This window comes from Atta colombica, unplaced genomic scaffold, assembly GCF_001594045.1.
Source record: "Atta colombica isolate Treedump-2 unplaced genomic scaffold, Acol1.0 scaffold125, whole genome shotgun sequence".
NCBI classification, from domain to species: domain Eukaryota; kingdom Metazoa; phylum Arthropoda; class Insecta; order Hymenoptera; family Formicidae; genus Atta; species Atta colombica.
Genome location: NW_017259212.1, coordinates 2,566,425 through 2,580,835, shown reverse-complemented (window position 1 = coordinate 2,580,835; position 14,411 = coordinate 2,566,425). Strand labels below are relative to the sequence as shown.

Sequence of the window (14,411 nt, the reverse complement as noted above, 5' to 3'; positions counted from 1 at the left end):
GTGGATAACTTTTTTAGGGGTTTTTAAAAAGCGCGAGAGTTTATGCCTGTGCTTCGCGGGAGTTTTAAAACAGTTTCGCACACCCCTCCTAGTTGATCTCGATGTAACGCAGTTGTGTGGTATAACTGTTCTTAGTAGCAGGAAACGAAACTTTCCAGCTTGAGTTTCCATGAAGGCGAAAGTTGACGTTTAACATTTTGCGACTCTTAAACTTTTGTAATACAATTATTCAGATTGCCGCAACATTGGTTCAATTAAATTTGTCAAAATATGTATACTCCAAAATTTTGTATTCGATCATTGTATATTTCGCAATAACTGGAGCCATTTATTTGATGGAAGAATTAAGATTCATCAACAACATCATATTTATATAATAATTCTTAAATCTTTTGTATAAATATACAATTTAAAGAAAGTTCTTATCTTTTTTACATATGCTGTAATTTTAATTACTCCAGAAACTAAATGTCACGATTTATGTTTAGTAATCTTTAATTTTAAAATAATCAACGCGTTCTATATAAATTTTTCTTTAACTTTGATAAAATTCATTACGCTTTGATTTTTCAAATGCGGGCTGAATAATATTTGCATAGCGATAACCAATTTTGATATTATATCAATTTTGATAGCAATAAGAAAAGAAATGATGAGATAAATGATGGTGAAAGTAGGGAAAACAGAAAAAGTTTGGAACAAAGCAAATGAGCAAAAGGCGCTAAAATTCTCAATTACATTAACTCGATTCCGGTCGGTCCCTGTGTCACAGTGCTTGGAAGAAGGGATTAGTTAGAGAATCACTTGGATTAGCGAATCCGTCAGCTCATCTGATTTACCTTTCCAAATCATTCTGGACATCAAACTATTGTCTTCAAATTCTTTGAGTGACATTGCAAGATAAAGAATGGTATATTATTTCCTACACAAATATAGATACAGATGATTTCAAATGATCACAAAGTATGATTTGAAACGATTAAAAGTTTAGAAAATATAAAACAACAATTCGTTTTCATGAAATGAAAATTACAAATGCCAACAAAGAATGTTTACGAATGTCATTCACGCAAAAAAATATTCTGCTAAGCGGGGAATTCCTCTTAGTATTTCCTCTAAGCAAAACATCTTACATTAATCAGGTGCGTGTATTTATAACACGTATTCATCATAAAAATGAGGACACATAAGCTTAAGCCATGAGCAAAAATAAATTCCTTTATAGAAAATTCTATTATAATAACTCGAATAGCCTTTTGAAATAAAAGAATATAAACAAAATACTAACGGTATTTGTTAGAAGAAATTTGTCATTTACATTTTCGCTACCGTAGTACGCATACATATCAGTACATGCAAGAATTTTTCTAGCATTGAGAGGATTGCAATCCTAAATCTAGTTTACTTTATAATTATACAAAATTGTTTTTTTTTACTTTATACTTTATACCTTCTTAAGGTCATACAAAATATGTATATACAAAATGGAAAATCCTTTGACATTAACACAGAATGCCGTTAAATGGCAGAATATCTTTCTTGGGTACAGTTGTGATCTTTTTATAACAGGTCATGACGATTTGTAATAAAGAAAAGCGATATAGACAAATTGTTGTATTCTGTGACAAAAAAAATATTTTTAAAATATTTTAATAGGAAAGAAAATACGCTTTAGATTACTGTTACGAATTGCTTATCCTTTTTTAGTATAATATAACCATGTAATTACTCGTTTTTTAAATAAACTTAATATAATTTACATATTTATGTAAAATCAATTTTTCTTAGACGTTCATAATGTCAAAAATTATTATAATTTTAGTGAAAATGTGTGATTAAAACCATTACACAAAGATATAACTCGCCGTGCGATCCGACGGCAAATACTATAACAGCGCAGCACAAATATTTCTACAATTTCTATTAAATGTGAGTATATATCTCTGCATTTTAATGTTATCACATTGTTCGCATGTATACTTGATTATTTAAATGAATTAGAAACTAAAATCAAGCATAATAATTATAATTCTGCACAATAAATATTTTGTTTTGTTCGATAAGTAAATAACGAAAATGGTAGCACATATATAATAGAGTATTTCAAGTAAAAATTTACAGTATATGTTTTACATTTTATGTGTTTTGAAAAATACATTATGTCTTTAAAAATATATATCATTAAAGTATAAAAGCAATGTGATATTGAAAAAAAAGATTAAATCACGCAATTATAAATATATTGTTCATCAATTAGCAGAAAGAATATCGCATAAAATGTTTTCTTTTTCTTTTTGAGCCGTTTTCCGTTGAAAGATAAATTATGATATAGATATCTTTTAAGTTAAATAGTTTAAAGAGATAATCCAATTTACATTTAGCCATATATTATATGTATTACGTAAACATTTCTTATAATAAATAAAACTGTAAATATATCATAAATATATCATGACTGTAAATATATTATTAATTAATAATAAGTATATCATCAATGTGAAATTAATTCTTACGCTAATAATAATAAAATTGTATGAAATGAATGTTAAAACTAATCGTAAATATTCTTCCGATAGTGTTTCCGACAACATATATCAAAATTATCTATTATATTTCCGCCAGTAGATATAATCACATATCTCAATCACTCTTTGTTTTCTGTCAAACATGAAGATTATAGTATTTTTCTGTACTCACGTTCCGTTGTCGGCGAGCGCGGGCTGCGGCCAAGCACGTGGCACAGGTTCCTCTTTCAGTATCTGCCTCATATCTTGAGGCGCAAAAACCAACGGTGCTCGCGGATGATGATGAGGCGGCGGGGGTGGTGGTGCCACACTCGCGCTGTACAGCTTACGTCCCCAGTGGCCCTCGAGCTCGACGGGACTTCCGCCTCCTGTGGTAGCCCCGGTACCACCTCCTCCGAGTCCGAGCCATGGTGACCCCCCAGCACCCACGATTGTGGAGCTGGGCAGGAGACTGCTCCACTCGTCGGACCGCGTGGTGAGGCCGTACGGACTCTCTTGGGGCAACAGGCTTCCTCCTTCGCGTTGCCAATCTTTGCAGAAATCTTCGTCACCTCTTCGATCACCCCTTCGCGTCCCCGCGAGAGACTCCACCGGTTGTCTCTCCGTCAGAGCGGGTACGTTCGGTGCCACGTTTCTTTAAGAACGCGCATGAATCATTATCACTGGAACGTTAGCGGCCGGCAGCCCGTGGCGGTGCATGAACGTCCGCTCACCACTGACGGTGTCGCGTCTTTCCGAACCGCACCGTCAAGCCGGGCGCACCGACCGCGTGCCGGTGCACATGCGTCCGAACGTGCGTGCCACGAGTTCGCGATACGAGCGCGCACTAAGGACCACGTTGATGTCTCACAATGCACTGTTCTCACTTGCTCACGCAGGATACTGTCCCTTGTCCTTTATCGATCGCGGATCTTTATCACTAATGTATCACTCTCTATGCAACGCGTACGTTCATAGACCTCGTGAAGGATGTCATCGGCCGTCTCTTGAGTTTTTCCAAAAAAATGCCCTTTTTCGAAATTCTCCTACAATTCTTGTACTAAATGATGATGTTTGAGAAACAAACGTGTATAGCGATGGTAATCTGAGCACTTGCTGGCAGCACCCTGGCGTATTATTGTCGCCACCAAAACGTTGCAAACGTGTCTCGTGATCAGCGGAGAGGTCCTTCGAAGTCCCTAGTCGCACGTTGCTTCCCGTTACGGTGCCGCTTGTCGAATGTGTCAGGGCCGGCACTAGCGGCGTGCCAGCAGGTCCCAGTGGGGTCGGGTCTGGAGAATCGTAGTGGGCGCGGCTACGAGTAATACCGCGCATCGACCAGCCTGTCTGGAAGGTCTTGCCCATCTTGTAGTGTGCACCAATCAACTGCGAGTCACACGACCAATGGATGAAGCTACCCATACCCATATCAACGCCCATCTAGGACACCAAAGACTGTGGCGCCGTGGCGGCAACATCAAGAGACTGTCATTCCGGCGCGAGCCGCACACGAACGAGGTCCATGCTATGATGCTCCTTTCCTAGAGTAAAAGTTAAAGGAATGATTAACTTAATTTGTAACATTGCTACTGCAGCTTCAGTTTAGGATTATGTTTCAAGATTGATAAATAATCGGCGTAAAGTTTGTTTGAAATGAAAATTGAATAAATTCATAAAAAATGTTATTAGGCACGAAGATCTGCTTTACCAAATATGACATTTTCCTCATTTGTGTTTAAAGGCATAAATATATAAAAACTATTGTAAAAGTTAAACTTCTGTTTTTTAAATAAATTCCTTATAGAATTCTATTATTTTAATCTTAAATGCCATTTATTTTTGTTAAATTTTTATAAAAAGTAAATATTCCACATAAATAATAATATTTCAATAGATTCCAACATATTAATAGATGAAGTGTATTAAGATTGAAATTAGTATTTTTTGTGTCTCAACTTTTAAGTTCTCACAAGAGTTTTACTTTAATCCGATAATATCCACCGATGAGATATGTATTAAGATATGTACTGAAATACATTTCACTTTAAATTGTACTCCTATTTAACTGTTGTTTTTATTAAGATGATAGAAAAGAACCAATTTCTATGATCCTTTTTTCCGAAATCTACAGAATCTCGAATGTACCAAACAGATTTCTTCATCACTTCTTCGATCGATTGTTTAGCTGTTAATAGTAATTGATTTTTGTGGATACAAATTAGTCAAACCAAATCGTATCTCATATATTATTTTTATATTTTATTTATCATAGTAAAATCTTTTTATTTATTTTTAGTTTGATTAAATCTTGATTGTCTTCATATTACTTTTAAAAGAATTGCAAATATTTATCATTATTTATTTTTATATCTAAAAAAACTTCTTAAAAAATATATTTTGGATAAAATGTTGATTCATCAATGCAAAACATTTTATATGTTTTTTTTTAATGTTTATAAGTTTATTATAGTTTATATTTTATTTGGTTTTATTTTATTAAAAAAAAATAAGCTTATCGTAAAATTACAAGATTCGGATAAGGGACAAAAACGTTAAGTGTTGCTAGGTAATCGAGTGTATAAATCTTAGGTCAAGTGGCAGTTGGGTCGAAAAAGTAATTATAGAATTTGTTTGAATAAATTTATGTGATGGAGGGAATAAAGGCAATCGCGAAGTTAGAAGGGAAAGAAGAGAAAGAAGAGTCTTGCAGTGTTTCACAATCTTCTTACTAATGTAAGAATGCAAAGAAAATCTATTCTTCTCGTGATTTTGTTCAAACAATGTACGTCGGAGAGCCACTGCTTCAAGAGTATGGGGCCTATCAAGTGGAGATAATGTGTTCTGTGCCGGGTAATTTGGCCTTCCTCCCTTCTTTCCACTTCAACCGTCTTGAATCTACTTCTTTGACTGTTTTGCATTTGCAAGTTTCTGTTATTGCTAACAGTCGTGCTATCAATTAAAATTGATCGTAGACAATCCAATATTAATACACTACATGCTACGTTATAAAATATATCTACATATTTTTATATTTGCGTTTAAAGAAATATTTAAACTGAACTGAAATATCTATCTATTTGTTGCTAGTTGCAAAATTAATGAATAAGCGCTGAAATTACTTAACCTACACCCATCGTGTACAAAGTGTCAAGGGTCGCCGATTAATGTTTATCATATGGCAAGATAATGAAACTTAATGAGGGTCTGCAGGCGTCATTACGAAACACTCGACATACGCGCGTGCCAAACCGGTTTCAATCTCCTTTTTTCTGAGGCTCGTCTTCTTTTTCAGTGCCGTGATTCATGAGATCCCTCTCAGCTGCCCAACGGCCTGTAACATTGCCACCTTATGGCAATGACGCGGCTCCGAGAGTATGAGAAGCTATTTAGAAATGGAGGTGCTACTTTTTGCTATGTTATGCTTCGATCCTTAAAAAGAAAGATTGTTTCAGTTTGCAAAAACAAAATGTTTTGAGAGAATGATCTGTTGAAGTTAAATCCACAAAATTTCTCTAAATGAAACCGTTCTTTATGCTTTATAAAAACTTATTATTTCAAGTTTATTTATTATCTAGAAACATGACAAAAATAGTAATAAGAAAAACTGCATATTGAGTAATAAATATTTTAATAAATTTTATGTAAAGACATTTCTCTTAAATATTCCAGTAATCCAATTGCGAGCGGTGTCGACGTACCTAAATGTCCCAATGATGTCAAATGAGCATCACCGCACCGACCAAATCCAATTACTAATTGAGAGGGTCGTACGACTCAGTATTACTATGGTTTGCGTAGGTACATTCTGCACTAGTTAGCTTACCTTTTAAGCTTATTATTAGGCTATGATAATGTTTTTTTGTTTGTTCCATAGAACTCGTCCCTACAATAGGGTAACTTAAGGGATCGCGACTGCGGATGAAACTGTCAAACGAATTTTCGATTTAGTTATCTAGCTCTATAGTTACAATATGGATGAGTAAAAAAATCTTCACCGATGCATTAAAATTGTTGATAAAGCAAAAAAAATATTGCATAATAAAAATTGTCGATTTAAGAAATTAAGATCTGTAATATAGATATGACTCTCTCAAAAAATTAAATTTCCCAGAAAAAAAGAAAAAACCTATTTTTCAATTTGACAGAAAATTATTGACTAACCAAATAATATCGACAAAGAAATTTTTATTTTTAAAATGATCGAATGTTATTTTATTATTTTTTTGTTTAACAATTCTTAAAAAATGACTTTACGGCGATTTAGCAATTTAGTTATTATTATTTAGTAATCCATAGAAGAGCTTTTTGAATTATGATTTTTAACAATTTTTTATAAAGTTAAGTAAGTTTACTTAACTTATAATTAATAGAATGTTTACATTTATATAGTAATAACTCGAAAATTTTGAAAATATTTTTTTAATTATTTCATTTTTGGAACAAGAGAGCAATATAAATTTATAAAATAATATAAATTTGTAATATAATGAATTATTGATATATATATTGAAGAAGTTGTATCATATCCAACAATCGTTCTTTTATCCATCCCTGCATGATATGTAATTTTTTTAGTTAAAACAATTAACATAAAAAATCCTTTTTTTATTTTGAAAAATTAAGATAATAACAAATCATTTATTTTCGGATTAATTTTAAGAAGTTTTCAGATTCTCGTACAATTAAATGTGTTTTATCAGACAAAAATAGCGACAATGTGAATTTCGCATGTTTGGCACGAATCGATGATTCTGCTGATTTTACAAAATCTAAAATAGGCGGGCGTGTTGCCATAGCGAACCGCACTTGCCCTACGGTAATAGTATCCGTGCACCCTACGGTCTGGAGTACGAAGCATACTACTAGTATGCAATGGTACATTATGGGCAAGAAGGGTCCTGTCGAAGAGACCTCGACATATGTGACGCTCATATGGGGTGGCATCCCTCAGGCTCGCGAATTCGGAACATGTGCGCGGAGTAGAAATGTCTAGAATTCTATGATAAAGTATGTTTGCACTTGCACTTGCGATTCGTGAAGTAGTCTTTTGATTATTTTCGTCTGTGCTAAATCGAAACATCTCCACCTGTCAACCGTTCAGACTGTAAGTATTCGTCAAAACGAAAAATCGTATTCGCTTAACAAACAAGAAATGATGTGAACTTTTGTGCTGCGTATTCTTTTTTGGATGGTTACTTAACATACAACTGTTTAAAATGATTATTCTAGAGTATTTTGTTACGTTACAATAATTTTTAAGAGCAATTGCTTGAGTAATTTTGACGAAAAATCAAAACAATTATTTCACGTTATCAAAATTCTTATCTTTGATTCAAACATGAACAGATGTTTGATTAGTAATCTTGGGGTAAATCTAAGTCTCAGAGAGAGAGAGAGAGAGAGAGAGAGAGAGAGAGAGAGAGAGAGAGAGAGAGATGTCGTCTCTTGGGATCATGCATTTCACAAAAAGGCGATGCTAAAAACCACGTAGCATATCCTCATTGTATTTGCCTACGCTTTCTCGAGTTCAGCATTTGGTATGACAATACCGCTGATCAGCGCGCATCGATGCGTGATTATAATGATAATGCCGCCTCATGTTTCACAGGGGGGTGAGCGCGGGTGTGCGCACGGGAGCCCCTAAGGGGTGCTCGAGTTTTTCGAGTAAAGTTTTTCCTACGCAGATGCGCCATCGGACGGGACTATTTATTAGCACGGCCACATCCTGTTCGTGTGCTCCCATTCAAAAGGGCTGGACAACAGGTTGCCGCGTCAACGTCATTAGCCATTGCGTTTTGTGTTCCTAGCCCATTGGGGTTTACCTTTATGCCGATAAGAGGCACGTTGGTCGTTAATCCTTTCCTCGACGAGATAAGCTCTAAGGCGTGATTTGAGCGGAAAACGACCGTCGCCTTTACCGCTGTATCCGCAGAACGGATTTTCAAACTACAGGATTTTTATTATATTTTCATTCCGCGTAGAAAATTGCTCGCATCCATGAAATGGACGTAAGATCAATGAAAAATAAGAAATTGCCTATATTAGAGAAATTTTTTATGTGTTACGAAACTTCCGTATATTCCGGTCGAAACTTGGAGAGATCACTTCATGATTTATTCCGTGAACTCGCATGGTCACAGTAGTCGTAACCACCACTAAACTCCGTCTACCCGAATCGAGGACGCGTCTGTTTCCATAAACCAAATTATTTTTATATCCAGGGATCTACGTTCTCTTGAATTAGTGATAAGCAAGGACGACCACTCGATACGTCGCTGACCATCCATACGACCCCTATGATATATCTAACGGATAGAACCTAGCGAATCGCAATAGCGATTTTGCCATCCGTTGTCTATAATACGAAGGATTTGTTTCACTTTTCTATCCCACGACAAATTACGCGTGTCACATTTAGTACGCTGACGCATCTCATCACGCAGAAATTCATGTACATGAATAGGATAAAATAGCGTTTATAAGTTCCATTTAAAAATTTATCCGAAGTTCAAATTATTCCATATCCTTATTGCAGATAATTGTTAATTTCATCGAAGCTTGCGCACACCGCATAGAGCTTATGTCTCACCAGAGATTCTAAGAGAGAGCGATCAACATCACCGCTAAGTGCTACGAATTACCACTGACCCTGTATATCGTTGGTTTCATCGGTGATTCGCGGAAGGGTCGACAATGTTCGTGCACACGGTCGTTAGTCGATCGTTTTGGGGATGGACACGAGAAATTCGGCCAGTTAGCCAAAGCGTAACGATGCATCCAAGTCGAGAAATCGTTCCGGCGAGAGGCGAGATAGCGCGATTCGTGGAGGGTGCGTTGTCGAAGATAGGATACCCTCGAGAGCCGTAGGGACCGTACACGACTTCGACCGTTGCGTGCTCGTCAAGGGTTACCGTATCTGAAAATGTAACTTATTTTGCGGAGACTCTCTATCAGAATGATAAGATGATTTTAGGTTGCTCTTGTAAAACAGTAGTTTTCTCGAATATTAAAAACAAGTTAATAATATAATTGAAGGACTTATTGCAACAGTCGCTTAACTCACATTTTGTAAAAACCGAGAAAATAAACTCCAAAGTTAATGTAAAGTATAGAAAACAATTGGCGAATCCATATTTTTTTAAAAAGCAAAGTCAATTATATCAAGTTATAATAACATAATTGAAGGAATCAATTAGTAAAAATAATCTTACTTTTAATTAAAGCGGATCTTAGTGTTTAATAATATTAAATGCATATTTTTGCAAATATATTATTTCAGTTTAAAATTGCGTATCAATAATTGAAGGACTCATTGCAACAGTGGATTAATTTACAAAATTTTGTTTTGGTAAAACAAAAAAAATGAACTCTTATACTGATTCGATAATTTTTACTTAAACCTGTTCTACAATAGAGTCACAACCCGTAAACCGTAAGGAATTAACTAATAATAGTTGAAATACTTTTGTCATATTCAACTGTGATTAATGTCAATTTCTTATGGCTTACGACTTGCATATATGCCCTATATTATAGAACAGGCATTAAACCTTTATCAGTGAGTCAGAAGGGCTATCGGTGAATTGTAGTCAGTGAATCGGTGCGGTTGGCCAACAGCCAATATGTAGAATTACCGACTACCCATTTTCTTACGATTGGCCAATCATGTGGCCTCGTCAGTTTCGATAGTCACCATCAGTTTATTTGAAAAAAGATGTTTGTGTTATTGATGACTGCAATCAAATTTTTATCATTTATTTTCATCACTATATATGTATGTATGTATGTGTGTATTTGTACGCACATAAAGATTTTTGTTACATTATGATTCTCGATCGGTTAATATCTTTCCGAAAATTTAACTTTCTTTTTTTCCATCAGTCAAGCCAAATGACTCGCTATATAATTAGAGACTCATTATAGATGCGTAAAATTACTGATTTAGATTAAAATTTAAGATTTTCGATTAGCCGGTAAGTATTATATGTCTTAAGCCATAAGAAATGGATAAATTATAGTCAATTATTTCTCCTCGCATTTGACTCTTCCTGCAATTAGTCAATTTCTTACGGCTTGAAGTTTAAAATCTATTGTAGATTCGGATTTATCGATTACAGACTAAAGACTCATTATCAGAATCAACATATAAAATTAAAGTAATGAGAAATAGTAAGCTAAATTATATTTTGTAAAAAGCGAGTTAATCTATTGTTATAATAAACTCTTCAATTTGAAAATCTGTCCTTATTGTTATGCTAATTAGTCAATTCAATATTGTCAATTTCGAGATAATTATTATACGCAGTACATAATCCTGTAATAAAAATTAGTAACTATGAAAAATTGCTTAATTTGTAAATTGACATCACGTATCGTCGCGTATTGGGAACGATATCGGTTCAATTCTCGTTATTGGAATAGAAATGGCCGTGTGTTTCCGTTAATTAATTTCGACACGCTACGCGCGTCTCGATTTCCCGCTAATGACTTAAATAGATTACCAGCTAATACCCGCGGACGGCTACTACTCTGATCTGCCAGGCTGGCTCGCGTGCACGCGTGCATCGCATGAACTTTTCAGACCTGTGCGTCGGTCCATATGGGGAGAAAATTTTGCGGGAGACACGAGGTCACGCTGCCAAACGTAGCTAAGCCACGCACGAAGTGGACAAGGAGAACAGGGCGAACACGCGGAAAGAAGGATGTGGAGGAGACATAGAAGCGAAACGGAGGTCTCCAGCGTCGTCGACGGGACGTGTATCCGTTGGATTGCGACCTCGTTCGAGAATTCTCATGGGAGACCGCCATCTTGTTCTCCTACGTATTCGCTGCCCGCTAGTCTGATGTCCTGCCGCTCCTTTGCATAAACTTAGGAACGGACGATGACGTTAGGGGGTAAAGGCTTTTATATGCTGGTCGTTCAATCGATTTGTTATGTGCATCGTAGAAAGCGAATTTAATGAAACGCCAGATTATTATCCTATATATTCTAAGATGACGTTTGTTAATGCATATTCTCTAAGATGTTTGAAGTAGGATTTAACTCGAAATCTCACTCTCTCTCATTTTAAAAATTAAAAATTGAGCCAATCTTTTTCAACATTCACTCAATTATCACTCTTTGTCACTCTTTAGAATTATAAAAATTTTAGAGAGTACGCTCGATTAAATCTTAAAGTTCATAAAATTTTAAAAGAAATTATATTGAGAGATTTATTTATCTCAATTTCATGTTGATATTATTGATCAGCTGTTATTTACCAATAAGAAAAGATTTAGATATAACAAATTTATTACTATTTATTATAAAATATATTATAAACAAATTTCGATTGCAAATGTCACTAATGTCATGATAAACACATGTTTGGGTGAAAATAAATATGATTGTCCCATTTTTCCTCGTAGAGAATAATAATTGTAGCAACCAAATTATGCTTATTGTATACATGATGTTTTATGTATTAGAGCAAATGAGGTTCTTTCCGTTCATTGCGCCGTATACAATGTATACATTTTATCAGCTTTAATTGGATGCTACCGCATATTCCCGGTTAATTAATACGAAAAATTGCCAATGTTAATAACGCATGCATTACCTGTTTGGTACGGTCTGTTGCATCGACATACGGACCGATGCACCGCGTAGGGTCACTTGACCCAGGGTTCATATAGAGTGGGTGATATTAGCGTATTTTGTTGTAATTACCGAGCAGTCATTCGCGCTAACTGCACCGCGATTCTCATTCGAATGCTTTATATCGTATGGACAAATTTCCGCTCTGTTCTTTGAAACATTTATCGTGGCAGCGCGACGAAATTTATGATTATGGGAACGGGTTTGGCGATTTTTCGTTACACGAGCGAAAAACTTTTATTCCCGCGATGACACTTTCCACGATATTCGTTTCGGCTTCGCGGCTAGTTAGCCGATACTCGAATCAGCGATCCGATTAAACTGCGCAGAATCACTTCTTCCATTTGAGAACCCCGCCGAGGGCAGGTAAATAACGAATTGAAAATCAATGGTATTACGAGATTATGCGTTTATTGGTAAAGAGCTAGCAGAGTTACCGATGCCCAGAGCAGTAATATCGAGTAATTGCGTAAACGCACCCGTATCCCACTGCGCGTAGCCTCTCCCTCTAACAAAATCCCGCGGATACGTCCACCCTTCCGTAGGTACCTGGATATCCACACTGCTAACGATGGCGTTTAAAATAATTATTGCAGCACTTTTTTTATCACGCTCTTTCTCTCTCTCTCTCTCTCTCTCTCTCTCTCTCTCTCTCTCTCTCTCCCTCTTGCGGCAATTGCTTATTAATTTCTTAAAAAGAATAAAATATAAGCAGAATTAAATTTTATTTAACTTTTTTAATCGAGTGCGATTTATAGAATAATGCTTAATATTGGCATATAAACATGCAAGTTCTATTACATCTTGTTCTATTACATATCAAAATCATAATTTAAGTGACAATTACATGCATTGTAAATTATGAACGAATAGTAATATCTCAATGCAATGTCGTAACTTTAATAAAACTACCATTTCTTATGGTGGGACTACATGTTAGGGTCTTGTCTAATAGCATTTTCGCAATATTAGTCGCGGCAAGATGTGTGTATTTCGCACATTAACGTGTTTGCAGAGGACTGATTCTGGATCGAGGCGCGACACATTGCGTGCAATATCCACTGTTTGTTTCACGCTGGCTTGATTCGGCCTGCCACGCTTCCATGTTTTCTCTGTAAATCCATTATTACACTGGCGGCTTCCGAACGTTGCGTAAACACTGCTGTCATTCATTTAAAATCATTCACTTGTCCTGCGTGCTATAATTCTAATATAAACTAAATTTCTGCTAATGTTAATTAAATGTATGTTGTTTTATCATTAACAAACAAATAAATCAAATATCGCGTATATATTAAAATTTTATTAAAATGATCGATATAACTGTAACGTAATATAATATTCTAAGCAATCTAGTAAGCATCAATTAAAATAACAACATTAATGTAATGTACACTCAATAATATAAATGTAATACACATAACAATGTAAATCACATAACAGTTATATGTTGAGTATAAAAATTATAACGTTGACGTTAGGTTATTTTTAGTTAGTGTTTATTGAAAATGGTATTAACTTTGATGGAAAACAAAGCTTGTTATGTTAACGAGTTGTTATAGATATAGTTGATAAATCTGTAACTAATTCATAATCTTTCTTGCGGCGAAGTAATTATACGTATATAGGAATAAGGATAAAATCAGTGGCAAGAGTGAAGACATCGGCTGGTCATCGTTGGTTCGTTCGACGAATAGTGGTAATTCCACCATGTCATAAAGGTTGGTTTTTATCGTCCTTGCCCTGTACACTCATCCACCAGGATCTTTCGGTTCTAGCTAGAGCATTCCATGTATCCTCGTGTATATCCTCGCGTTCACTTTACCGACTCAGAGTCTTACACGTGCCGCTTGATTGTTCAGGTTTTATTATCACTCGGTGCTCCCTGAGTCCTCGTTCATCCTGGCTATGTACATCACCCGTCGCGGGAACGACTTGCTATCGTAGAACACAATACCAAAAGATAATTGACCAGCATTTTATTCTTTTAGTATCCAAGAGTTATATCGTTGCAATCAAATATAGAAAATCGGAAAATTTGATTGGAACAATGCCTAATAATAGACTTTATTAACCTCAACTTTTTGTAATAATTAATAAGTATCTTGTTATATTTTATGCTAGATACAATTCACTTACTAGATACTTGAATGTATCTAATTTATACAATACAGAAGATTACAGCAAACACTGTTCCAACATTTCCAATATTGCTACAATATTACTAATACATTATAATATTGTTGCAATAATGTTGGAATGATCTGCGC

The 14,411-nt window shown here is 35.2% G+C and overlaps 1 protein-coding gene across 1 annotated transcript in view; it reads right to left on the bottom strand.

Moving 5' to 3' along the window:
- The window catches only part of LOC108694818 (transcription factor collier), an 84,136-nt gene extending 81,368 nt beyond the window's left edge, over nt 1-2,768 (bottom strand). Inside the window, exon 1 of the mRNA XM_018204492.1 lies at nt 2,698-2,768. Coding sequence (XP_018059981.1) covers nt 2,698-2,768 — 71 coding nt within the window. The remainder of the gene's footprint in view (nt 1-2,697) is intronic.
- Nucleotides 2,769-14,411: the final 11,643 nt, after the last annotated feature.